The sequence below is a fragment of the Condylura cristata genome, unplaced genomic scaffold (genome assembly GCF_000260355.1).
Source record: "Condylura cristata isolate star-nosed mole 26May11 unplaced genomic scaffold, ConCri1.0 scaffold00005, whole genome shotgun sequence".
NCBI lineage: Eukaryota > Metazoa > Chordata > Mammalia > Eulipotyphla > Talpidae > Condylura > Condylura cristata.
The window spans coordinates 41,464,176-41,490,031 of NW_004567106.1; the positions used below are offsets into that span (position 1 = coordinate 41,464,176).

The 25,856-nt window shown below is 35.5% G+C and overlaps 1 protein-coding gene across 3 annotated transcripts in view; it reads left to right on the forward strand.

Annotated features, from left to right (window-relative positions):
• Positions 1–25,856, forward strand: part of MAGI2 (membrane associated guanylate kinase, WW and PDZ domain containing 2) — a 458,519-nt gene that overhangs the window by 173,797 nt on the left and 258,866 nt on the right. For all 3 annotated transcript variants that reach the window (XM_012720830.1, XM_012720831.1, XM_012720832.1), the window contains exon 5: positions 23,457–23,514. In XM_012720830.1, coding sequence (XP_012576284.1) covers positions 23,457–23,514 — 58 coding nt within the window. The remainder of the gene's footprint in view (positions 1–23,456; positions 23,515–25,856) is intronic.

Here is a 25,856-nt window from a genome sequence, read left to right on the forward strand (position 1 = left end):
AGGCCCTCCCTGGTGGCACAGAGGGTTAAAACACAGCACTAAGAAGCTAAAGGCACTTCAGCATGAGTTTGATCCCTACTCGCCCCAGAGGTGATCCACATGGCACACAGACCTCTCCTGATCCACCCGCTGCTCCCCTCAGCAGTATATTTTGTCAGTCTGCCTGGTCTGCTCCCCACTCTGTCTCTAGTGAATTCTCTCACTGCCCCTACACCTCTGGCCTGTACCCCAGTTCTATATGCATAAATAAATAAAAACATGTATATGTCATTCCTGTTGCTCACTAGCAAAAAAAAAAATAGAGGAAGGTGAGGCACCATTTTAAATGAAACCTTAGAAGAAATTTCTGGAATTATGTAAATAAAGCATTAAATTATTTTTAAAGCATTGTTAGGTGGTTTCATGATCTCCTAAGTTGGACCTTTAAATGAAATCTCTTATCATGCAGCTCCATCCCTGCCTCATGCAGGTTAAATCAGGCCATGTATTTTTCAGATAATAGAATCTTTGAAACCTTATTATTTAAATGTCTAAAGTAATTATCAGTTGGAATTTCTGAAGAGTTCTCTTACCAACTCCTAGTATTTACCTATTTTGTGTATTTTACACTTGAGTGCTATTAAAAGCATACTTACACAACTTTAGTTTTAAACAGTTGTCAAACCTACTTAGCCTTTTCTTCTGAAGTCACATACAGGTCACGTATTTACCAAACCTGGGGGTGAAGGGCTGAATCTGCTAAAATTCAATAAAAAGCAAGTAGAATATATTTCACCCTCCTTTGCTAAAAGAAAGTGTGTGCATGTGTGTGTCAGTGTGTTGTATACACACATAGCCACATGCATATGGCTCTGAAGAATGGATGAATACCCTTGTGTGTGTTCGCCTGCAGTATTTTAAAATTACTTTCTCCTTCAGTATTTTAAAATTAGAAATCACTGTTTTTTTACCCTACTAATAAAAGTAATGCATATTTTATGCGAATTTAGAAATTAAAAATAAAATTAAAAAATAAAATTAAAACCAGCTGCAGTATTGCCATTCAGAAAAACTCCTCTTACATTTTTATGGTTTTTTTCTAGTCTCTTGTCCTTTTGGTATTTTTATTAAAAAATAGGGACAGTTACTCTATACATGCTATTTCATATTCTGCTTTTTTAACATAATAATATGTGCTTATCATATCTTATTTTCCCCATGCCACTAATATGTGTAGCGTGAATCATATTTTATAAAATTAAACTTAACCATTCCCTTGCTTGTGGGTATTTATGTGGTTTTTAACTTATTATAACACATCACTCTCAAATATCAGTTTCTCCACACTTCATTTGTCTTCTAGGAAGGAAAAGATGCCCCAATTTGAACCTTTGAAATGCCTCCTATTATGTGTATAGCTTCTTTTAAAAAGACTGTGATAACTGAAATATGTTCCCATTGACTTTTTAAAAAATAGAGCTGCCTAAATTCACTATATGTAACAGCCAGACAGTACTTGGTTGTATCTAAGCACCATGCAGATTCTGAACAAAAAGTTAAAGTAATTCCTCAATCTTGTGCAATCTGTTTTCTATATGCCTTTACTAAAACTGCACATTTGTGAACTATAAATGAATCAATAATTTTAGACACCATTTCATTCCACTAATGGATTGAATCTATTGTCAAATTCTAGAGACCTAAATTACATATCACACAAGTGTCACTGTTAGATATATAAATTGGTCTTCACACAGATCAGAATCCTTAAAATGTTTGAGTGCTAAATCTTTAAAAAAAAAAAAAAAACAATAACAACTACCTAGTTCAATTTTTCTCAATTTATAGCTAAGGCAACTAAGGCCTAAGAAGGAAACTGCTGTTCTCAAAGTCACACAGAGCTACCTGGTAATGATCTGGCACCACAAAAGATGCAGTAGCAAATTTTTCTATAAACCCACCTCCCTGTGCATAATAAAATTACTGAGATGTTAAAATAATGTAATTAATCAAGAAAGCTTTCAGAATCTACAGAAAGACAAAAAGTGGAGATAGTGATTACCAGCCTCTTAAAAGTATGTGCTCATTTATTAAATCTCAAAAATTGGAAATTTGTGACCAAGAGAAACACTTGACTGAAGTTTACATTTATTGTTTCCCTCCAAATAGGAGACTTTATGAAATGATTCAGGTTTAAAAGCTTGAAAACAATATTTCCTCCCTCAAATAACAAACTATTCTCAAATATTTTAAGGTGCTTTTTTTTGTGTATGTGTATATATCTAAGTTAGTTCCCACTTGCTTGTAAAGTAATGGAAACTCTTAATTACATACAAAATACCTTACAATCTATCCCTAAATGATGTTACAGTTTCATCTTCTGTTACTCCCCCTCATTTCTCATCCCAGCAACCTGCTCAAGTCACATTAAGCTCTCCCCCATTTCCCAGAATAACATTTCATGTCCCACTAGAATTTGTCATGGTGTTCCCTTTATATTAAGTGTCCTTTCTCCCCATTCTCACCCCTATTCCCTGACACCCAACTCCAGCTCATTTTGTATAGCATAGCTCAGACCTCACCAGTTATCTTCTCTGGGAAGCCTCCAGGCAGCCTCAGACAAAAAGAGGCCCCTGACCACTCCAGTTAACTTTATTAGAGAAATCACTATTGAAATGCTAGCTTTGCACATCAAATACATACCATCAATATTCAAAACATTATAATTATATTTGTCAATTCTAAGGCTACTGCAGTAGTTAAAAATAATGTCTCTTCTTTCAAGATTACTTCAAAATGTATGACATTTTCTCAAGGAATACACAGTAATGGTAAAGATGGGTATATGAACAAATAACTTTAATACAATATTTGTAATAAAACATGCACAGGAGCAGAGGCAATAACTCAGTCAATGGAGGATTAGAATCAGTACAAAGATACAGAAGGAGACACTTGCAGCAACCTGGATGAACATGATGAACAACAGGAGGCAGGAACTACATTGAAAATACCACATTTTAAACCTGTTATCTAGGAAAAAGCAAAGGGGAAAATGAAGGAAAGAATTTGTAAAACTACTTATTCTTACATCCACAGTGTATTATACTTATCCCAGCCTGATGCTACAAGAATTACTGCCCCCATTTTTACAGGTGAAGAAATAGTCATATATCTTAAAATCCATAAAATTTAAAATAAACTAATATGACATCTGTTCCTTTCACTGATTTATTTTGTAAGTTTCATCCATTAAAATAAGTAAAAGTGCATAATTAAAATTTTCCTCAATGGTAAAGCAGGAAATCTGAAAGAATAATAAAGAAAAAAACACTAAACTTTGAAATACATTAAACAACGAAAAATAAAGCATAGAAAAAACTAATATAGAAAGACTATCTTAAAAAATAACACTTAAATAAATAGATAAGGAACCTAAAATACAACAAAAAAGAGGAAAGAATTGAATATTGAATAAATGTATATACAAAAAAGTTTAATCCTTTGAAAATTAAAACCACAATGAGATTCTACCTCATACTAGTGAGAACAGCACATCTTAAAACAACTAGCAACAACAAATGTTGGCGAGAATATGGAGTAAAAGGAACTCTCTTGTACTGCTGGTGGGAATACAGACTACTACAACCACCACGGAAAACTGTCTGGAGGTTTTTCTCAAACTTAAAAATGGAGCTTCTGGCCCTCCCTGGTGGCGCAGTGGGTTAAAGCACAGCACTAAGTATCAAAAGCCACTTCTGCATGAGTTCGATCCCCGCCTGCCCCAGAGGTGACCACATGGCACGGCAGACCTCTCCTGACCCACCTCCAGCTCCCCACAGCAGTGTACTTTGTCGATCTGCCTGTTCTGCTCCCCATTCTGTCTCTGGTGTATCCTCTCATTGCCCCTGTGCCTCTGGCCTGTACCCCAGTTCTGTATGCACAAATAAATAAATCTTAAAAAAAAATTGGAGCTTCCATATGATCTAGCAATCCCACTCCTAGGTATCTACCCAAAAGACACCAAACACTATTTCAAAAAGACACCTGCACCCCCTTGTTTACTGCTGTTTTATTTACAATTAGAAAGACATGGAAACTGCCCAAATGCCCAAAAGTAGATGACTGGATTAAAAAGATGTGTTACATATACACAATGGAATATTACTCAGCAACCAAAAAAAATAAGCACATGCCTTTTGAACCAACACGGATGGAGCTGGAAAAAATCATGTTTAGTGAAATAAGCCAGAAAAAAAAAAGAAAAATACCAATGGTTTCACTCATAGCACGAGTATAAAGGACCAGGCAAGAAAATAATAATAATAATAATGAACAGTTATATACAAGAGACATTTACAGGGGTTGAATGGGGAATGGGATCAAAAATGATGGGAAAAGGGAAGCGCTCTGGACTATGGTGATGGCACACTGGTGATTTGGTGACAGGAAGTCCACAGGGATTACAACTGAGATGGAAAAAGGCACAAAACTATTATATTATTTTTTAAAAAGTTTAATCTTACCCATGACACTTACAAAGAAATGCAGATAAAAAGATTTCTGGCCCTCTCTGGTGGCGCAGCGGGTTAAAGCACTGCACTGAGAAGCTAAAGCCACTTCCACATGAGTTCGATTCCCGCCTGCCCTGGAGGTGACCACATGGCGCGGCAGACCTCTCCTGACCCGCCCGCTGCTCCCCTCAGCAGTGTACCTCATAGATCTGCCTGTTCTGCTCCCCACTCTGTCTCTGGTGAATCCTCTCACCCACCACATCTCTGGCCTATACCCCAGTTCTATAAGCATAAATAAGTAAACCTTTTTAAAAAAAAAGATTGATTTCATGTTAAGTTTGCAAAGAATTGAAAATTGCAAGTCACAATACCTACAGTAAGGTTAAAGTTGGAGATGTATATTGACGATTCACAAATGATTGGGTGTTAATTTGTCCTTCCACTTTATTTCCCCTGTTCTGTAGGTCTGTCCTAAAATAGTATCACAGCACAAAGCAAAACTATCCAATATTGCTCTGGGTTCTTTTAGGCTGGCAAACATTAGACAGATTAATTAGAGAAAAAGCCAAAAAGAATTTTTACAATAACATGAATACAAGGGAGAGAACTATCATGACTTATCACTTGACTTCTGACCTCATCTCAAGTAGTTTAGCTAAAACAAGGGAAGCTGGGGATGGGAGATGGTGGGAAGGGGTGAGGTGCAAAGAGTGGGGAGCGGTTAGTTAGGGAGTTTACTGAGGAAGGCACAATAAAGAAAAGTATGAAGGTATAAGTTCTGCCTTCTCCATCAGGAATAGATGCAGAGATCAGCTTTACACTATACAGTAAGTGAGACACCCTTAAAGATAGAAATTTACATATGTCTTTTCAAAGGCAACATCTGGGCCTCCTCCCTGGTGGCACAATGGGTGAAATCTCAGCACTGTGAAGATAGCTACAGCCACTGCAGCATGAGTTCAATTCCCAGCAAGGGAGATGACCTGCATGGCCAGTAGACTTCTCCTGTCTCACCTGCTATCCCCTCAGCAGTGTATTTTGGTCGATACACCTGTTCTACTCCCAATTCTGGTGAATCCTCTCACTTCACCCCTGCACCTCTGGACTACATCCCAGCTCTTCTACGCATAAATAAATCAATTTTTTTTTAAGCAGACTTCAGAAACCTTCCTTTGAAATCATCCTTTGCCAAAAAGTTAAGGTGCTAGATTTTTGTTGCTCTACAACAAAAACTAGTTGGTGGTGGTGTTACTTTTTAATCTATAGAAAATTTTGTTATATTTCCCTGAGAAGACTAAAAAAACCCTAGGGTTTCACCAAACTAAAGTTCCTAAGACTTAGAAAAGATGATTTTTTAGAAATAAAGATTAAAAAAAAAAACCTCTAGGTGGAAGCTGACTTGCGATTTGCCATGTAAGAACTTAAAATACACAGAAAGAAAAGTATTTTCACAGTTTCATGTTGTAGTTTGCACTTGACTATGATAGTAATAAAGATAAAATGCTCAAAAAGAAATGTTAATCAGTGTGACTTCAAGAATGATGAATTTGGTATTCATGGACATTGTTGAGGAGAATGAAGGAAATAATATATATCAACTTAAATCTCATCTACCTAAAGCAGATATAGCCCAAAGGCTATTTAAATATGAATTCCTGCTAATTAAGTTCTATCAAAAAATATTTTTCCCATCATGTGTAACTTTTTTTTTAGATTTATTTCTTTATGAATACAAGAACCTGGAGTACAGGCCAGAGATACTGGGGTGGGGGTGAGGGGGAAGTGAGAGGATTCACCAGAGACAGAGTGGGGAGCAGAACAGGCAGGTCTACTGAGATACACTGCTGTGGGGAGCAGGGGGCAAGACAGGAGAGGTCTGCTGTGTCATGTGGATCAGCTCCCTGGCTGGGATCAAACCTATGTTGCAGTGACCATGTATGTTTCATAGTGCTGCACTTTGACTCCTTGCACCACTAGAGAGCCAGCATCATGAGTAACTTTTAAACAAAAAATAGCATGATCAGCTCAGATCTCTTGTAATTGGTTAAATTTTCTTTAAACTAAAGGTACTCATCATTAAGTATTGCTCACAGAATTTTAGTATATTCTAAGTGATTTAATTAAGCCACCTGCATGAACCTAATTGTCTCTAGACCATTCTTTTATTAAGAACTTGTATGACTAAAGACAGCATATGGTTATAAATGGAAGGTTAATTTATACATCTCACTACACTTCATTTGCACATTTCTGATAACAACTGACTAAAAATCAGACCTGAATGCTAAATAACTAGTTTTAGCTCAATAAAGACTGACAATATATTATAATCAATTTTATGGGAGATAGTTTGGGCTGATAAGTTAAAATGACTGAAATAAGTAGATAATGGAATATTTATCTTTGTTGGAAGAAAACGTAGGTAGCAAGGTTTTCAGCTGTGGCTGAAAAGTTTTAACTAGGAATTTGCCAGTCACAATGGGTCATTATATTTCTAATTGCCCTTATTAACAGGAAAAAAAAAGGTAAAAAAATTTCTCTGGAGAACACAGACAACCTGCTATTTCCAAATATACTAGATAATATTGATCAATACACTTTATATTGTTGTTTTATCATCAGAAGAGCTATAAGTCAGAAAACTGAGCAGGTCAAATCCAGTTGAATAATTCTTTTATGAGCCCAATGTGGTTGTTCAAATCTCCTTTGCATAAAAGAGAAAAAGTAACAAACCAAATATGTTCCTAATTTTTTTATTTGTATTTTTCCCTAGGAGTTGTGGATATTAAGCACTTACTTTTATAATGAGCAATATCCAAATTTTATTCATTGGTTTGTGTTTTTGTCCATAGTAAATACTTTGGCCTTTGGGGGTAAACTAAACTAATGGCTTTAGACAGTATCTGTTTTTAGTATCATTGGATGTTTTCTCAATCACTTTATACATAACAAGACTACATTTACATCTTCATCATATTCTTGGCATTTTTTTTTAAGATTTATTTATTTATTTGTGCATACAGAACTGGGGTACAGGCCAGAGGCTCAGGGGCGGTGAGAGGCTTCACCAGAGACAGAGTGGGGAGCAGAACAGGCGGATCTATGAAGTACACTGCTGAGGGAAGCAGCAGGCGGGCCAGGAGAGGTCTGGCTCGCCATGTGGTCTCCTCCCGGGGAAGGCGGCAGGCGGGAATCGAACTCATGTGGAAGTGGCTTCAGATTCTCAGTGCTGTGCTCCAACCCGCTGCGCCACCAGGGAGAGGGCCTCTTGGCATTATTTTTAATGTCATCATAAATCTTCCATATTCCTTTTAGGGGGAAATCATAACAAGGAATAGAAAAATAGCTCCTAAGGAGATCTTTGTCCTTTTTGAGTAGTATTTCAAGTTTGGAAATGCATTAGGTAAACTAGGAAAAGAGCTATGATCCTGGATCACAGAACAGAGTTTCTGTGTCAGGTCATGTCTAACTCCTGCCACATGAACCACAGAAGTGCAGCGCAATACAATCTGTGCCTTGGACTGCCAGTCCACGGCCTGATCACTTGTGGATGCTGCCTGACCTCGAGGAGCTAGGTGACGAAGATGAGGGAGCTCTTTGAGCAAAATACTGGGAGAGAAGCCAAAAACTGCAGGAAACACCAATTTTCTATTGAGGTTGAATTGCAATGAGCATCAATCTGGAGCTTTCTCTGCTCTCACCATTTTTTTTTTCTGTCCCTCTTTTCTTTCTTCTCTTTTCATTGGACTTTAAAACTTTAAGGATTTATTTCAGACTATTTGTCTCACCATCTTCTATTCCCTCTATTTTATCTCTATCTTCTTCTGCATTCTTTTTTTCTTCTCTCCACAATGCAAAATAGATTTGCATTAAAAATGAGCCACTTAGTTGACACACTTTCACTGTCTGTAAAGTCTGTTTTGAAGTTGGAGGAAATGAGGCAAGCCAGTTTGCTGAATTTTGTTTCCTCTTGGGACTAAGACTGTTGCTCAGAAAACTATTATCATTCAAGAAAACTAGTACTCTGAGACTTAAACATTTTTGGAACTGATTGTATATTGTATCTCATAGATCTAGTTTCATTGTGGACTAAGTGCTGGTTAATAGAAATATCTCAGACCTTTTCTAAGCTTTAAAAAAGAACTGTTTATTGATGATAAACTTAGCTAATGTGTGATTATAGAAACCCTTTGATTTCATAAAGAATATTTCCTTTTTATTCCTACAACACTATATATTGAGGACTTACTTTTTGGCAAAACCTAAATGATGGAAATACAAAGACCACTGTTGAAAAGAGGATACAAAAATCAATGAGCTATGTGATCCCCACTGTCCTCACTAATAGCAGAGAAAAATGGGCAAATCAACCATTATACTGCAAATGATAAGGGATGTAACATTTTAACCAATAGTTATGGCAGTACAATCTTGGCTACCTTTCTAAGAATGATGATCAGGAGGACACTTGTAAGATGTCATAAAGGATAGATAGAGATTAGATGGGAAAGGGGATTAAGAAGCAAAAATATAAAAATAGCATATGAATAAAAGAGATTGCAGTAATGTCCAGGCATGCAAAAAAAATTGAGCATGAAAGGTTGATGTAGCAAAAAAAAAAAAATGCAATTGGAAAGATATGATCACAGTGCCATGACCAGTGTGCATCTCTAGGGAATGTAGACTCTACTTGAAAGCAAGGAGAAAGAAGACACCCAGGATTTTTTTTTATTTATTACAAAGTTTATTTTTACATCATTTTGCACATTTTTTTTTCCCATCTCGATTGTAATCCCCGCGGGTTTCCCATCACCAGATCACCCCTGTGCCAACACCCTAGTCCCGTGCATTTCCCTCCCTTCCCCCCCCCCCCGTTTTTGATCCCATTCCCCACTCCACCCCCACAGAATGTCTCTGGTATATGGTTGTTCATTATTTTTGTTATTTTCTCACCTGGTCCATTATACTCCTGCTATGAGTGAAACCATCCGGTATTTTTCTTTCTCTTTCTGGCTTATCTCACTAAGCATGATCTTTTCCAGCTCCATCCAAGTTGCTGCAAAAGACATGTGTTTCTCTTTTTTGGTTGCTGAGTAAAGTAGATGACTGGATTAGAAAGATGTGGTACATATATACAATGGAATATTACTCGACACCCAGGATTTTAAGTAGGGCAAGCAAACGAATTGATTTGCATCTGTTAGATGTTCGTTCTGGTAGCAAGGAAACGGTTAGGTTGGGAGAGATATGGTAGTGGTAGAAAAAAAATTAGAAAACAATTACAGTACTCCAGTTTAAAAGTGGTAAGGTTTTGACAACAGTCACAAGAATAGTGGGAAGAGGTATTACCTGAGAAATGATTAAGAGGTGGGAATACAGAGCTTGTTGAAAGATTCAAAGAAGAAGCTATCCCAATGGCTCCCAGGCTTCTATTTTGGGCTTCTGCAATTTTGCTGATCATTGAGAGAGAACATGTTAAAAGAAGACCTTTTAGGGAAAGACAGATTAAGTTTCAGCCATGTTGACATTCAGGTAACAGATGCTGGCTATAAGGTTAAAAGTCAGTGATAACAATTAACATGGTTCTCATAAACATAGTTATAGGCAAAAAATTATAATGGGTCACATAAGTTTCACTGTTCTCTACTACAGAAAAATGTTATTTTAATTTAAAATCATTTCTGTGTACCACCACTTCCCTAGTTTAGTTTATCCTCTGAAGAAATGTCACACTTACAGATACTATATTCACATGTTCCACAAACACTTTAGTATGAATCCATTAGAGTATATATTTGCAAATATTTTTTTCTCTTTGTTCTGTCCCTAAGGCAATGTCATGCACACATTACAGCAAACAGAGTGAGGAAATAAGAATTTTATAGTTATATCTAGTAATATCTTGCTAGTTCCTTGTCAGTGTCTCTCGTTTTATCCATTTCTTCACTCTGCGAATCACCATTACCCCAAAATAGGGTCCTGGTCATTTCTACCTTTATCAGCATTCAAAAGTGCAAACACCAGAAATGGATTGAGCTTAGTTTACGCAGAAAATACACTTACAGAGAAGCTGTTGCGTGACTTATAGGATCATAAGGAAAGTGGAGGAACCAGATTTGGAAAATTAGAAAGTTTCCATTGTCAAAACCCCAGCCAGGTCATCCCACAAAGACAGTCTGAGGAAGACCCTGCTTTCTTTGGCCAAACCACAGCACTGTCCCAGCAATGACAGTCTCCTCTACTACTAGAAATGAATAACAAATTCAGGTGCCACTGTTGATGCTTCCTTGTATTACTAACTCTGATTCAAAAGTCTAGGTGCTTGTGTTTGATTGCATAAACCTGGACAGGAAATAGATCCATATCCTCGTTTCCAAGTTTTCAGAGACAGCAAGTGTCCAGACTTTCAACTTCACTAGTGAGACATAGCACCTACTTTCATTCAGAATTATTCTGTGGAGAATTCTCCAACTAATGGAAAGAGAGTCAGAATCAGGGCAGCCACAGAAACACAGGTGCCCTTCTGAATAAACAACTCACCTCTTTCTTCTCCTTCTAATAATTTATTTTCCTGTTTTACTGTAGGCTCTCTTCTGGGCATGTGCTGTGCATTAATATTGCAAATATCAAAATATGAGCACCTGATTAAAACTTTCTCAAAATATATTCATTATGTAGTTCTTCATCTTTGATACTATAATAGTTTCCAATCAAGGCTCTCCTCCTTTGTATTCAAACACATTCTTTCAATTGCTCTACATTAAATAATCAACCTTTTCTTATATTATTTTCTAACAGGTTCTTTTTTGCAACAAGGATAATTATCTTGCAGTTTATATACAACTATGTGCATTCTCTGCAAAACTACTTATCCTACCCATCACTCTTTAGCTTATGCCTGAACTCATCTTATTTTTTCCCCAAACAGTATCCCACTTCTACCCTTTGCCTCCTTCATAATTCTATACTTGAGCATCAAAGAGTGTCATGAAACTGTTGCAAATTAATGGCACACTTAGGGTGAAGTATTTATATGTATTAATCATCTCTGTACCTTCATACCTTCTTTATGGTTATGTTTCTACATGTACCTCTCCAGGTAGACTGTTAAGCATGCAGAGGCGTGGGTCTTAGTGGTTCGGGTATTCCGTCTGCCATTTCTAGTGTGTTAAATACAGAGTCTACATTATGTTTCTGGAATAGCTGAGTTGCTGTTTGGCTACTTTTAGCTCCCATCACACACTTCCAAGCAAGTTATGATCTTGGAGCTAATTCTTCCAAATCATTGTTTTCCTTTTCTCTCCCCATCTCTAACTCTAGGTAAAGCCTTTTAATTGTTTCACAAAAGTGGAACTTCTTACTACAGTGGGAACCAGGGAAGGGCAACTCAACACAAATTCACTTTCTTTGCTAGAAATTACCTGACGTGAATACCTAGATGATACCAGGGTATCGTCTTCATAGAGAGAGAGGTGGCATCTTTATATAATCTTTTTATGCTTTGCAAAGTTAAACTGAACTTTGAGAAACGGAGCTTATTTCAGAATCAGATTATTTTGTCTTTGTCACAGAATGACATATTAATTGGGTACTAAATTTGTAAAATGCCCCTGTGAATGCAAACAAAATGTGTCTTCTGCAAATTAAAAAGAACATGCCTATTTCTCACAGGAAATTCCTTTCTGATACTGTCAGAGCAAGACTTTATGAGAGTAAGTTTTAAAGAGATAATTAAAATTCAAATAAATGAAATAGACTTACAAGTGCATCTTATTTTTTGTTCTGTGAATCCTAGAAGAATTAAAAAATTTTTTTAAGTTTCTAATGTTTCTGAGTGTCCTCATAAATAGTACCTGTTCTATTATATAAATACTAGATTATGATTCTAACATTACCTGATATACTGCATGTTAATATCTTTCTACACAACCAAAAAAAATAATTACTCCACCTATTTATTGCACAATAAGGAAATGAAGTTCAAAAAGTTTTGCAAATACTGAACTTAGACTTCTACTGAAAAGCAGAGGTCTTGGGCATTCTTCACAAAGGCTGGAGGCACAGGTGTTCAGCTCTTTCTCTGCATGTCATGTTCCACATTTTCTTACCAATATTTAGAGGGGAAGTCTTAATTCAGAGGGATTCTAGCAGTCCCACTTCCTATCCTCATCAAAAATAATTTCAGTTTTAACTTTGAGCAAAAATTTTAATTGCTTAGCACCATTAAATAACACCTCCCCACCACACCATGTTGTTTTGAGGGTCAAATTAGATGATCTATATAAAGCACTTAACACAGTGCCTGGTATATAGTATTAATAAATTGTCAATAACTAATTGTAGTATTTCTAGGATGCTGAATAACTGAGGTGCCAAGAAGGGGTATAACTTTGACCATGAAAATTTGAAGATAACTTTCTGATTTTGTTGTTTGTTGAAATAGAAGTAATATAAGTGGCATTTGTTAAAGTTAAGTGCATTTTTTTTCAATATTCAGTAAGCTAGCCTGAGTAAAAAGAACAAGAAGGGAAATATTGACTCATGTCTTATGACACAGCTCAAGGAGCTCTTCCCCATGAAGCATTTTCTGTCCTCTCAATCACATTGTAAGTGGCCATTCCCTCAGTTGTGCTCCTGTGTGTATTTCTTTTTTTTTTTTTTCATTCATCACCACTTTTTTTTGTATTTATTTAGTATTTATTTAGTTATTTGTGCATACAGAACTGGGGTACAGGCCAGAGGTGCAGGAGCAGTGAGAGGATTCACTGGAGACAGAGTAGGGAGCAGAACAGGCAGATCTATGTAGTATATTCATTGCTGAGGGGAGCAGTGGGCAGGTCAGGAGAGGTCTGCCTTGCCATATGGATCACCTCCCAGCAGGGGATCAAACTCACACTGAAGTGGCTGAGATGAGCTTGCAGTGCTGTGCCTTAACCCACTGCACCACCAGTGAGAGCCCTCCTGTGTGTATTTCTACCATGATGTGTCTAAACTTCAGATCTCTCTTGTTTGCATGAGTCCTCCAAAACTATACATTAAATCTTCTACAAAGAAGATTTCATTCTCTACAAAGAGAATTTTCAACTTCTAGCTTTCTAAGTACGGTATTCAATAAATCTCAAGTAATTGAATTAGGATTTATAATGTTCAAATATGGGATAATCAGTGAATAAATAGAGATCATTCTCCTATATCTCCTTTCATTATGTTAATTAGGAAACCTGAGGGAGATATGGAAATGAGCCTACTAACTGAAAATTTCTTCCATTTCTATTATTCTCTTAAATATATATTCTCATTTGCTAAAAAAAAAGTAATATTAGGCCTGTTTGTTACAATAAATTTTATGTGTAATGAAAGTTTAAATAGATTGCTCTTAGAAAAAATAATTTGAGAGAAATTTTGAATCTGTCTTAGCAAGGGGTTTTATCTAGGTCTTAAATATAAAAAAAAAACCAACTACTTGAAAGTATACAGAGCCATGATGTTTGCAAAATTAAGTCTAGAAAGCTCCAATTTCTTTTAAAGTATTATTTCACCCATACTACTTAAAATGTAACAAAGTATATTATTATTAGTCTAATTATTATAAGTTTACAATATCCATAATAATGGATATTATTGGAGAAATAAAACTACTAAAAATGTTACTAATGTAATGTTAATGTTTATGTTTTCATATTTTTTGCTGAACATTTTCTTTATCCATATGTGTTTCTCTTAACACTATGTTAGGGCAGTAACAAGAAAGGAGGTTAACTTTATGAAACATGGCCCATATAAAGTTTTTCTTTCTCCTCTCCACCCTAATGCTGTACACCTAGATATATCTGAAATGTGGGCACACACTCACACTAGAGTATGTAACTACAAATTGAATTAATATTTGTGAAAAAAAAAAATGAAGTCGCAGCTAAGGTATTAATGTCATAGGAAGCCAGGATTGCTTCCTGAGGTGGTTCCTCTGATGAAGATAGAAACTCTTTTTTCTTTCCCAGTGCCACCGTGGGTACAGGATCTCATTCACTCTTTCGACAGTTGCCTGTGCTGAGCACTTAAATGTTAGGTTCTGGGAATAGAAAGATGAATAAGAAATGCTCCCTGTCTTCAAATTTCTCACTATGAAGAGAACAAAAAATGGAATGTTATAAGAGTATTCAAAACTGAATAGAAATCTCTTGTTCTCAGTGGTAGACCATATCCTTTTTCTCTTCATTTTCCTTCTCTTTTCTTTTTTCTTTTTTTTTTTTTCTTTTTTCTGCATATGGAGTCCTTTTTATTCTGCCTTGTGACTTGAGCTAACTGAGTTTTCTAACTCACTTCTCACTGTGGAACTTTCCCAACCACAGCCATTTTATAACTATCTACTTTGTATCTCCATTAGGTTCCTGAGTAAAATAGCTAATTTTTAACACCAGTAAAGATTATTTCAGGTTCTAATTCATCTTTTATTTTCCAAATGAAAATATATCCTTTTGTAACACTAATCTCAAAATACAAATTTTACCCTTTACTTTCAAGCATTATTTCTGAGTGACAATAGTGATTGATTTTTGAATAGAAATAGCCTTCTTTCACCACTTAAAATTTCCTAAAGAAAAAGTCACCTGATTAAACAAAAAGAATGTTCTAATGAAAATATCATTATGTTAGTTACAGCTGTTAACTTTGAGGCTATATTTGTACTACTAATAAAATTTTGATTTATGAACTAAAGTAATTTTAAATGTGCTTATTCACCCATTTTCTAGTAAGCTATACCATAATATCTTCATCAATTACCACTTATATGTGAGAAGAAAATTATAAGCAGAAAATTGTGGGATTTTAAGCATTTTTTTTTTAAATAAACTCCAGGGGCCCCCTGTTGCACTAGTCAAAGTACCTTCTTTATAAATCAGACTTCTCCTCTCATGTCTGAACTAATGTTTATACTACTACATTTCAATATTCATTCTCTGAAGTTCATACAGGAAGAAAAGAACTGAAAAGGATCCATCTATTAATTTTCTGGTCCTTACTTTCCAAATGCAGTCTTGTAAGTTCTTTTCCATATTTCAAATAATTCCATGGACCTTCCAATATTAGGTGGTAAAAACACTAATGATTTTTACCTGTTATGCACTCTAAATATGAACCCCAAGTTCCTTCATCATTCATTATTTTATTAAATAAAAAAAAATAATGCTACTCATGGTAGCTATTATTGCTACCATTATAATTATTACCAGTGATGTTGATGACAATGTTGATGTTGTTGGTGATGATGATGACAGACCAGTTACAGACATGGTCATCATAGAACCTGACATTTATTAAATGCAAAGACACCAGGCACTCTCATCTCTATTCCTTATAATATAATACATGTATAAGTTAATGAGGATTATCCAAGGAAACACACAATTCAAATTAGGTTTATCCAATTCCAAAACCTTAATGGCATGTATATTTGCTCAAATAACTGATGTTTGCAAACTACAATTCACATAGATTTTATTTTAATTTTATATAACTATTCTCTTTTGCTTTAGAGATTTTGTTGCTCTTGATGAAGGGTAGACACTTAAACACAATAATTGAAGACTTTTTTCTAGCCCTTTTCATTCAAAACTGCTTTATTTGGCGGTGAGGAGGGTGTAGGTCCTGTCAATATTAAAATACAAATTTCCTATCAGGCTTTTCCCCAGTGAATTTCTCCTCTCCTCTTATTTCCAATTTGGTGCCATTTTGTAAGGTGAACAGGTATCCTTATGTAATGAGATTGGTCTATGTTCTCTGTCTTTGGTCTTCTCTGCTGCAGCTTGGCTTATGCCTTCTCCAGTTATGGATACTGCCATTGTCTAGAGTTACACAAGCCAACCCCAAATCCTCTCTCCAGGGACTTTGTGCTTCCAAGTCCTGCTCCCAAACAGTGGAACATTGATTCCTGACTTTTTTCATTATATCACCACTGGAGCAGGCCTATATCTCCAAAAGTGCCACTAAAATAGAGAGCCATATACAAAGTAGTGTGAAAAAAATTATTAACATAATCTGTCTCAAAACTGTTATCACTGCTTATAGTACACTTTCCACAGTTGATTCTAAAAATTCAGAGCTACAAGGTTCTTTTAATTGTAGTTTAAGAGCTTCATTTGGCTTTCATTTGGTAGTATTCTATATAGAAGTCTTTTTTTTTTTTAGTGCATTTAGTCTCTAAAGGATATCATAAGGGGGAAATGATATGACTCTCTCTATCATAACATATAAGCTTCTAGAGTGCGCTTGTGTTTTTGTCAGCATGAAACCACTACTGTTGAATGTTTTGAACTTTTACATCTAGAACTTTGCAAAGTTGCTGAGAGATACATCTTACATCATTGTCCCTGTATGTATGATACACATACTGTCCAGTTGTTAACACAGGCACAAATCACTATTTGTGCTTTCAATATTTCCTGAAAGCCTGGCATGTAAGTTGGATGCCCCTGCAGGGCAGCCTAATTTGTGGGCTTGACTGGCTCTATAGATGCCACGCAACTCAAGCCGACACCAGACTCTGACAGCTTTATACAGGTAATATTTTTTACTGGGATGAAGTGCTCTCCAAGAATTTTCCCAATGTTTTAGATACCTTGGGATACCTTGCAGGCATAGCAGGCATCATGTTTTCTATTTCAAGCCTTTTTATATGTTGCAGGCAACATTAGTAAATCCCACCCTCAGCTATTTTCCTTGTTCCTTTGTGTCCGTCTACTATGAAGCAGAGCAATAAAGCAGTACATGCTGTTAATTCCAAATCCTCTAATTTTCTTTTATATTACCATATTTTATAATTTAATCAGGAGAAATTTTGTGTTTCATTAGGAAGAGATTTCACTATCCCATTCCTGATGTCAAATTCAATCTTTCTGCCCCAGAATACTGCAGAGATGGGGCAGAACTCAATAGACAAAGATTCATATAAATTGCAGTGATGAAATCATGGAAAACATTTTCTATGTTACAGTATTACTACTGGAAGGTATTACTCTGTTTTTGGGTGGGTCGAGAATTTCAGGATTTGAGCAAAATTCTATATTTGGAATGTTTGCTCACAAATAAATGCAGATGCCAGTAGAGTGTATGGACACTTTGTTGCTTTTTTATACTGACTGGTATAATGATTCAAGACTAATTATGACCTAACTGAAGTTGTATTTGTAACATTTAACCATTCCTATTACCCAAATTTAAAGATACTTTTATCCTCTCTAGTCACCACTGCCAAGAGAAAAGAGGAGGGCAATTTGATTCCACTATCCCCACTTAAGGATCCAGCTAAAATAATCTGGATGGAGATTATCTTGGTAAAGAATATTTGGAGAATCCTACATAATAATTTTTCTTTAAAATTGTAATTTGGTGACTGTATTTTGGTATTTGTGCCATTGACTTTTAACACTCAGTGGTAGTGCCTAGAATTAATACCAAAGAAAGAATCAGAAATCTCATTGTTACAGTTGTTTTGGATACTCAACCTCCTCCTTTCCTGCTCTGGGAAAAGCATTTCCCTGCTTTCTCTCAGCTCTCATTACTTTTGACATTCTGTGATCTATATGTGATAGGCAGTGGTGAGAATCACACATCATCTCCACCAAGCACAAACACAAAACAGAGTACCTTGAGAGGGGTCAGCTTGCCTGTTATGTTAATGTTTAACAGCCTTTACAACACAGATGGGAAACGCTATCCTCTCAGCCTTTTCCTCCACAAATGATTCTGACAATTAGTACTCTTATTGATTTTGTCTTGTCTGTGTCCTTTTCAAAAAATATGTATGGATTACTTCTTTGTTCTGACAGTAAACACAGGACATGGGAGACAGAGAAAGTAGAGAATCTATAACAACTGCACATCACCCCAATTTGACACATGTCCAGCTTGCTTAATCACTCAAGTCTCTTAGGATCCTTGAGTGTTATGGCTAGAGCAAAATGGATGTTATATTCAATGGTATGTAGAACTGTCTCGATGCTTTTACACACAGCATTGTGATAGATGTTTCTGATATCACTATCAGAGAGAGCTGCTTACCTTCCCACACATTTTCATTATCAGTCCTAGATTTGTGTACAGTCTGATCTGTTTCACTGGTCTAAGTGGCATTTTAATTAAACAATGATCTGAAACTGCACATTAACTAGAAAATGAAATCAGGACATATTCCTAGGTAGACTTTAACTCCTCTAATATAACAAACAAAGATAAATTTTTAATTTTATTCTTTCAATTCCTTTCTTACTGTATTGATGTGAATTTCCTTGTATAGAACCAATTTAGTAAATCTGAAAAGACTGCTCCACTAGAATAATGACATCTGTTTGGTGAATTCACTCTTAAACACCCAGTTGACAAATGTATTACTGACTTACTGCATTAGGATTATGTAAATCAATTGTAATGAATTATATTCACGAAAATTCCAAACTCTTCAAAAATTTCCTGAGGGTATAAATGGAGTAAAATATACATGTTCTTCTCCCAGTAGCATATGTCATAAATTAAAATGAATTATTTGTGAAATTACTTGTTTAGCCCCCATGGATGTTGAGCCTCATACATATACCCTCACAGTCACACTTTTGCCTCCTTCAAAGTGGATTAGCAATAAATATTTTTTTAATGAACAAAGGGGCTAACAAAATATATCAGATTATGAGAGATATATTAAGTAATGCAATCAGTGATGGATTGCAAATTTCACTTAGACTAATCTATCCAGATCTCATCAACAACACTTTGAACCATGAAACCACAGAACACCCTTTTGAAAGCTAATCATTTCAGGGACATAAAAAATAAATAAATAAATAAAAATCTTTTCACTTAGCCAGTTCTCCTACATCTTAAACATATTCATTGATAAGGCAAAGTGGAGAATTAAGACAAAATTTTATTTCTCATAAACTATCCACATTTTCATGTTGACTCTCTGGAAGATGATGAATAAAAAATTCTTAAGTTCCACTTTATATCAGTATTCACTTTAAATTAATTTCTGCATGGAAGAACATGTTGTAAGCTCTTCAGCTCCCAGTCCTATCCTTTGACCTCCCCAATTGGAACTTTATAATCCACTTCACTTCCTATCCTTTGACCTCCCCAAATGGAACTTTATAATCCACTTCACAGAACTTTATCATCCACTTTAGGGAATAGACTGACCTCCCTAAAGGGGAAAATATATTTAGGGAGAAAGAAGTCTTTTGGTCAATAATCTACTCTGGACCTGACCTCTTTGCCAAGTTTTCCTGCTTAGAAGCTTATGGGCCAAGATTCAGCTATACTTCATCACTAAGCAAGATCTTGTCTCCTGAAGGCAAAATATTATTCACAAAGGCAGCAAAACTGATACACTTTTCAATTCCCAGGCTTTTGTACACTTCCTGCTGTATCATTGTGTCTTACAACCCATTCACCAAACCATATGCCCAGTATCTGCAATAGTTTCCAGATTCTTTATGACTCCCCAAAATGGCAAATTCCTAGCATAAATGGATTCCACCTCTGCAGCTTCCATCTTCTAGAATGACAAAGTTTCCCTTCACAAAAGTTTCAGGTATCTGAGGTCACTGTCAGCATAAGAACAGAGTGATGGGAAGACTTTCATCAGTCCTGTTAATCCAGAGACCTGTACCTTGATTATTAAGTTCTAGCCTGACCTTAGTCTAAATCACTGAAATTACTGTGTGCCCCACCTCATACTTTTAAAGTTTTATATAGAAGTTTTTTGTTCATGAGGATCCTAAACTCCAGACCCACAGATTTTCTGTTACAGAAGTTATAAATTTATAATTTATAGAGTACAAATTAACCACAAATTCCAGAAACTAGAATCCTAACTTTTATTATCAGAAAAGCATAGCAAACTGTGCAGCACTTTAAATATAGTTATTCCCCATTTGAGCCTCAGTGATGTTTTTTGAATGTTCTAACCTCCTGTTCTTTGTGTAGTAAAATATTGGTTCCAGAATCTGTAATTTCTCCAATACTTGACTGCTTTCTTTTCTGAGGAGTTAGCAATTTCATATGTAGTTAAGTTCATTTACCTTTATTTGTATTCAATTTCGACATTTTTTCCCATTTTTTAACATTTATTTTTGTTTTTCTGAATAGAAGAATCTCGACATGGTTTTTAAGAAGTATGCTCAAAGAATCCATTCAACTAGTAGTCACACCCACCTCTGATAGTTTAGCTGACTCTAGTTTCTGGCTCTCCTTCTTATCTACTTTTTCTCAAAAATAAGTACATATATATGAGAGTTGTTGTTTAGCAACATATCCAACAAATCACAAATTGCTCTATTCTCAAGCTAATCATAGAGATTTTCTTAAAGATTTTCAGCCATGTAGTACTGCACCATGTGAACACTCCATGCTTACTTAAACAGTCATCTCTGGTTATATATTTAAATTAACTTCCATGTTTTGCTATGAAAATAATATTGCAGTGAGTAAGTGCAGTTTGCATTGTTAAAGATAAAACTTTAAAGAACCTTTTCTGGGAAGAGGTGAGTTCAAGCATAGAGTACATCTGATTGTGTTAGTTGTTGCCCATATTAAAAAAGACCAGAACAAGTACTGGCAAGAATGTGGAGAAAAGGGGCCCCTTCTACACTGCTGGTGAATGCAGATTTGTCCAGCCCAGTGGAAAGCAATATGAAGATGATCCAAAAGATTAAAAATGGATCTGTCATAAAGCCCAGTAATTCCATTCCTTGCATCTAACCCCCAAATTTAAAATATATATATATATATAAAATTTCAAAGGGAAACTTGCACTCTCAACTTTATTGCAGCACTACTTATAATGACAAAACTATGGAAACAATCTAAATACCCCAAAACAGAGGAATAGATAGAAAGGAATGGTATATATATGCAATGGAATACTACTCAGTGATCAAAAAAAGATAAACTCATGCCATTTGTGTTTGGATGAAGCTAGAGGTATAATGCTAAATGAAATAAGTCAAAAGATAGATAAATATTGAATGTTGTCATTTATTGTGGAACATAAAGTAAGGTTCAGATAATGACAAGCTTAAAAATTAAGTCTTTAAGTCTTAAGTGTCCTCCCTGGTGGCGCAGTGGGTTAAAGCACAGCACTAAGAAGCTAAAGCCACTTCTACATGAGTTTGATTCCCACCCCAGAGCTGACCCACATGGCACAGCAGACCTTTGCTGACCCACCTGCTGCTCCCCTCAGCAGTGTACTTCATCATTCTGCCTGTTCTGCTCCCCACTATGTCTCTGGTGTAGCCTTTCACTGCACCTGTGCCTCTGGCCTGTACCCCAGTTTTGTATGCACAAATAAATAAATCTTTAAAAAAAATTAACTCTAGAACTGAAGCATCCAGTGGGTTTGGTGTAAGGAAGAGTACGAACAAAGAAGGAAGGAAGCACAAGGGACTATGGTGGTGTATGTTGAATGACTCAGTTGTGGCTACACTATGGTGACAATACCTACCTGGAGGGGAGGGGATCCTATACTTCACAAATATAACAATAATATATACCACTGTGACCTCAATTTAAAAAAAAAAGACAAACATTTTTAAATTTTTTTTTAATTTGACCATCAAATACTTCTGTGTAACTGCCATTAAGTAGACCTAGTATCTGTAAAATTAACCATGGTAGGCTTTTATTCTATGGGTTATTAAATATGTTTATTTTATTTATTACTATATTCATGAGATAATATAAACCTGTTATAAATATGAATGTCTCTAACCCTATTAATAATAATTATCCAATTATCTATTTTTGTACCATATATTATTATACTTTAGCAGCTTACAAAAGTACACAGTAGATATTTTTCAGATGGATTATTTTTAATCATCAGATTTTCCAGTTGCTTGAGGGGAGGATCTGGTGAAAACCATCTGGATAGTTATTCTCCTAAATTTAAAATAAGTGTTGTTTATGCTGAGCTAAACAGTGTCTAAATTGATATGTAAATTGGTTAAGATCATTGGAAACAGTATGGAGATTTTAAGGCCTGAGCTGTCAGGATAGAATGAATTAGGATATGGAAAATTCCAGTACCTGGACTATAGTAAATATTCAGTAAAGGTTTGTTCTTAACTATCATTTTGATAGAAAAAATTTAAAACTACTCCACAATTTATTGTCTTAAGTTTACGGTATGACGAATGTAAAAATTACTAAACTTGTAATCATATTTATAGAAATTAATATTTATAAAGGGTTGGTGTATTTGGAAAATAATTTTGAATCAAAATCTGATTTTGAAAAAGCATAATTTTACCTTTTGTAGCACATTGCAAATATTTTAAATATGTGTATATATTAAAATTAGCCATGAAAATTAAAACTAAGAACCATAACATTAAGGAAAATGTGTTTAAAATTTTAGATTTTATAAAATATATACCCAGAGATCTTGTTGGCAGTATTCAAATTCTGACTTACATGAAGAGAATAGAAAGTAACCATCTTGAATAGTGGGATGTCAACTGAGAATTTACAGTGCCTTTGTTTCAGTCATGAGAAACAATTTGCTATCCTTAGAGATGTATTTTGAAAATCCTATCTTTACCCTAAAATGCTCCTTTTAACAATACAAATAAATAAGAAAGCTGTATGCACTTTCAAGAAAGCAATTTGCTTTCTGTATTGCCTTGAGTGGTGATAACATGATGATGTGCCATCCTACTGCTTGGCATGGCATAAACAGCTAGACCCAGCAGTATATCTGCAGAGAAGAAAGTTCCTGCTTTAACTGCCAATTTTCAAGTCAGTGTTTCTTATAGTTTCTACAATATGTGTCTGAAATTTGGTGCTGACTCTGAATGCTTTATTCCACATTGATAAAAGATTTCTGCAGTCTACAAACAATTAAATTGTATTACTTGTTATTAGAGACTATGATAACTATTACTTACTGAAAAAAACTTCTTTATTTTTCAGAGCTTCCATATGGCTGGGAAAAAATCGATGATCCCATATATGGCACTTATTATGTTGAGTAAGTCTCTAAGTTTGATATTAACTTGTTATTAGTATGTTGTGAAATTGTGTTAGTATTTCATCTATTGAATATGTGTAGCTAACATCTCCTTTATTTCCCTTTCATCTTACTTTGAAGTATCCACAAACACTCTAATGGCAATAGCTGACTGTCTTTTGCCCATCCAGCTGGCTAATTTGTCATTTCTTTCCTTTGACTAGTGATTCTGAAACAAAATTGGGAAAGTGAGTTTCACACTGTCCTCCAAATGAGTGATAATTAAAAATATCAAAGAAATTTCCTTTTGTTTTGCAATCAAAATGTTGGACCTGACTGGTTGTGTAAAAGAGATGTTCTATTAAACCAGATTCTGAAGTTAATTAAATGAGGCAATCATACTCTCCAGTTGAAGGATGAAGTAAAATTTAAATTTTTTCTCTTCTAAGACTCCACTTCAAATAGTACTCTTTTCTGTAGATTTTTATGTTATCTATTGAGATTTCATTGACTTAAAGCATTTTAGTGAGTTATCCCTTCTATGCATTATTTTATTCAGAATAACACCTCTAATAGGGGGTAGAGAAAAAAAGGCATTTGTGTTAATTAATGACAATTTTGCAAGATTGTTTTTGTATCAATCTTCAAACAAATATTAAGCTCTCACTAATTGTCCAGCAATTCTTTGTACTGAGTTGTACCTATTGGTAGCACTGTGTTCTTCATGCCCTTGAGCATCTAGCTCATGCGTGAGCACTTGTCTTAAATGCCTCAAACCATCATCTTCATTTAGAAAAGCCCTAATCTTCACCATAGTCAGTCATTTCCAGGCAGGGTGAATTCACTTTGTGCAGGCTTCTAACATAGAATCTAATGATTTTATGTCATGTGGATACTCAATAGAGCCAAAAAAGAAAATTAACATATGGAGTAATTTCTAATTATTAAAAAAATGGGGGGGGGTTCACTAGGAAATAGTTATAAGGCACACTACCCCCACTACATTGCTAATCAATAAAAATACACATTTTAATAGTAATGAATAGCTGCAGTTCCTGGATAAACTTACCAACATTAAATGTTTTCAGTGAACTTGATTTGTTTGTATTCACTGAGTGGGACTATACTGTGCTGGTGCCTATCAGATCTGAAATCCAAGGTAGTTCCATATAAGAAAAGAGACCTGAGATATGTAATATACCAGACTTCATCTTTAATACACTTCCTTGTGGAACTTATGACAAAAACTTCCCCTTAGTCTAGATGTTGATAAACTCCATTAATAGCCAGATATCAGATAATTTGGTGGAGAAAATGGTCTCTGTCACAACTACTCAACTTAGCAACTGTAGCCTGAAGACAGCTACCGGTGACCCATAAATGAATGGACATAACCATATTCCAATAAAACTACTTACAAAATGTACCCAGTAGAATTTGGCCTGCAGGAAAGAGTTTGCTGACCCCTATCTTATTCCAGCCCTTCAGATTGTTGTTTCATATTCTCAGTTCCTTTCTAGCTGCCTTCCAATGGGGTAACAGTGTTTAATTCCAACCTCTCTTCACTCCCTTAAGTATCTACCGTAAAGTTGAGATACTCACACATCAGAAGGCAGTGCATCCCATCTCCTTGATCTTTGAGGTGTGTGTTCTTTAATTAAAGATCCACTCCAGGAAGACCCCAATAACTAATTATCTAATCAAATATAAGCTGTAATACTAAAAGAAAACTCTCCTGGTTATCTTTATTCTTCAAATGGTTGTCTCTAATTCTATTTCTCTTAACATTTTTCCACTTCCATTTTTTTTTAAAAGATTTATTTATTTGTGCATACAGAACTGGGGTACAGGCCAGAGACTCAGGGGTGGTGAAAGACTTCACCAGAGACAGAGTGGGGAGCACAACAGGCAGATCGACGAAGTACACTGCTGAGGGGAGCAGCAGGCGGGTCAGGAGAGGTCTGCCTCACCATGTGGATCTCCTCCGGGGCAGGCAGGGATCGAACTCATGCAGAAGTGGTTTCAGCTTCTTAGTGCAGTGTTTTAAGCCACTGCGCCACCAGGGAGGGCCTCCACTTCCATTTTTTAATGTGTTATTGCCATAGTAAAAATTTATTATTTAATCAGTCTTTAATAATGGCTAATATATGAAATGGCCTTAGATTTCAACTGATTATGTGGTCACAGATACAGGCCATAGTCAAGTAGCTTAATTTCCTTTAAGTTGCATTTAGTTCTACTTCTTGTCATGAATTTTCCTCATTATGTAATTCCATCAGGTTTACCAATACCAGTAATTAGGTACATGGTGCATGTATCAGATCAACCAGAAAAGTGAGACAAATAATTCAAACCTAGCAATA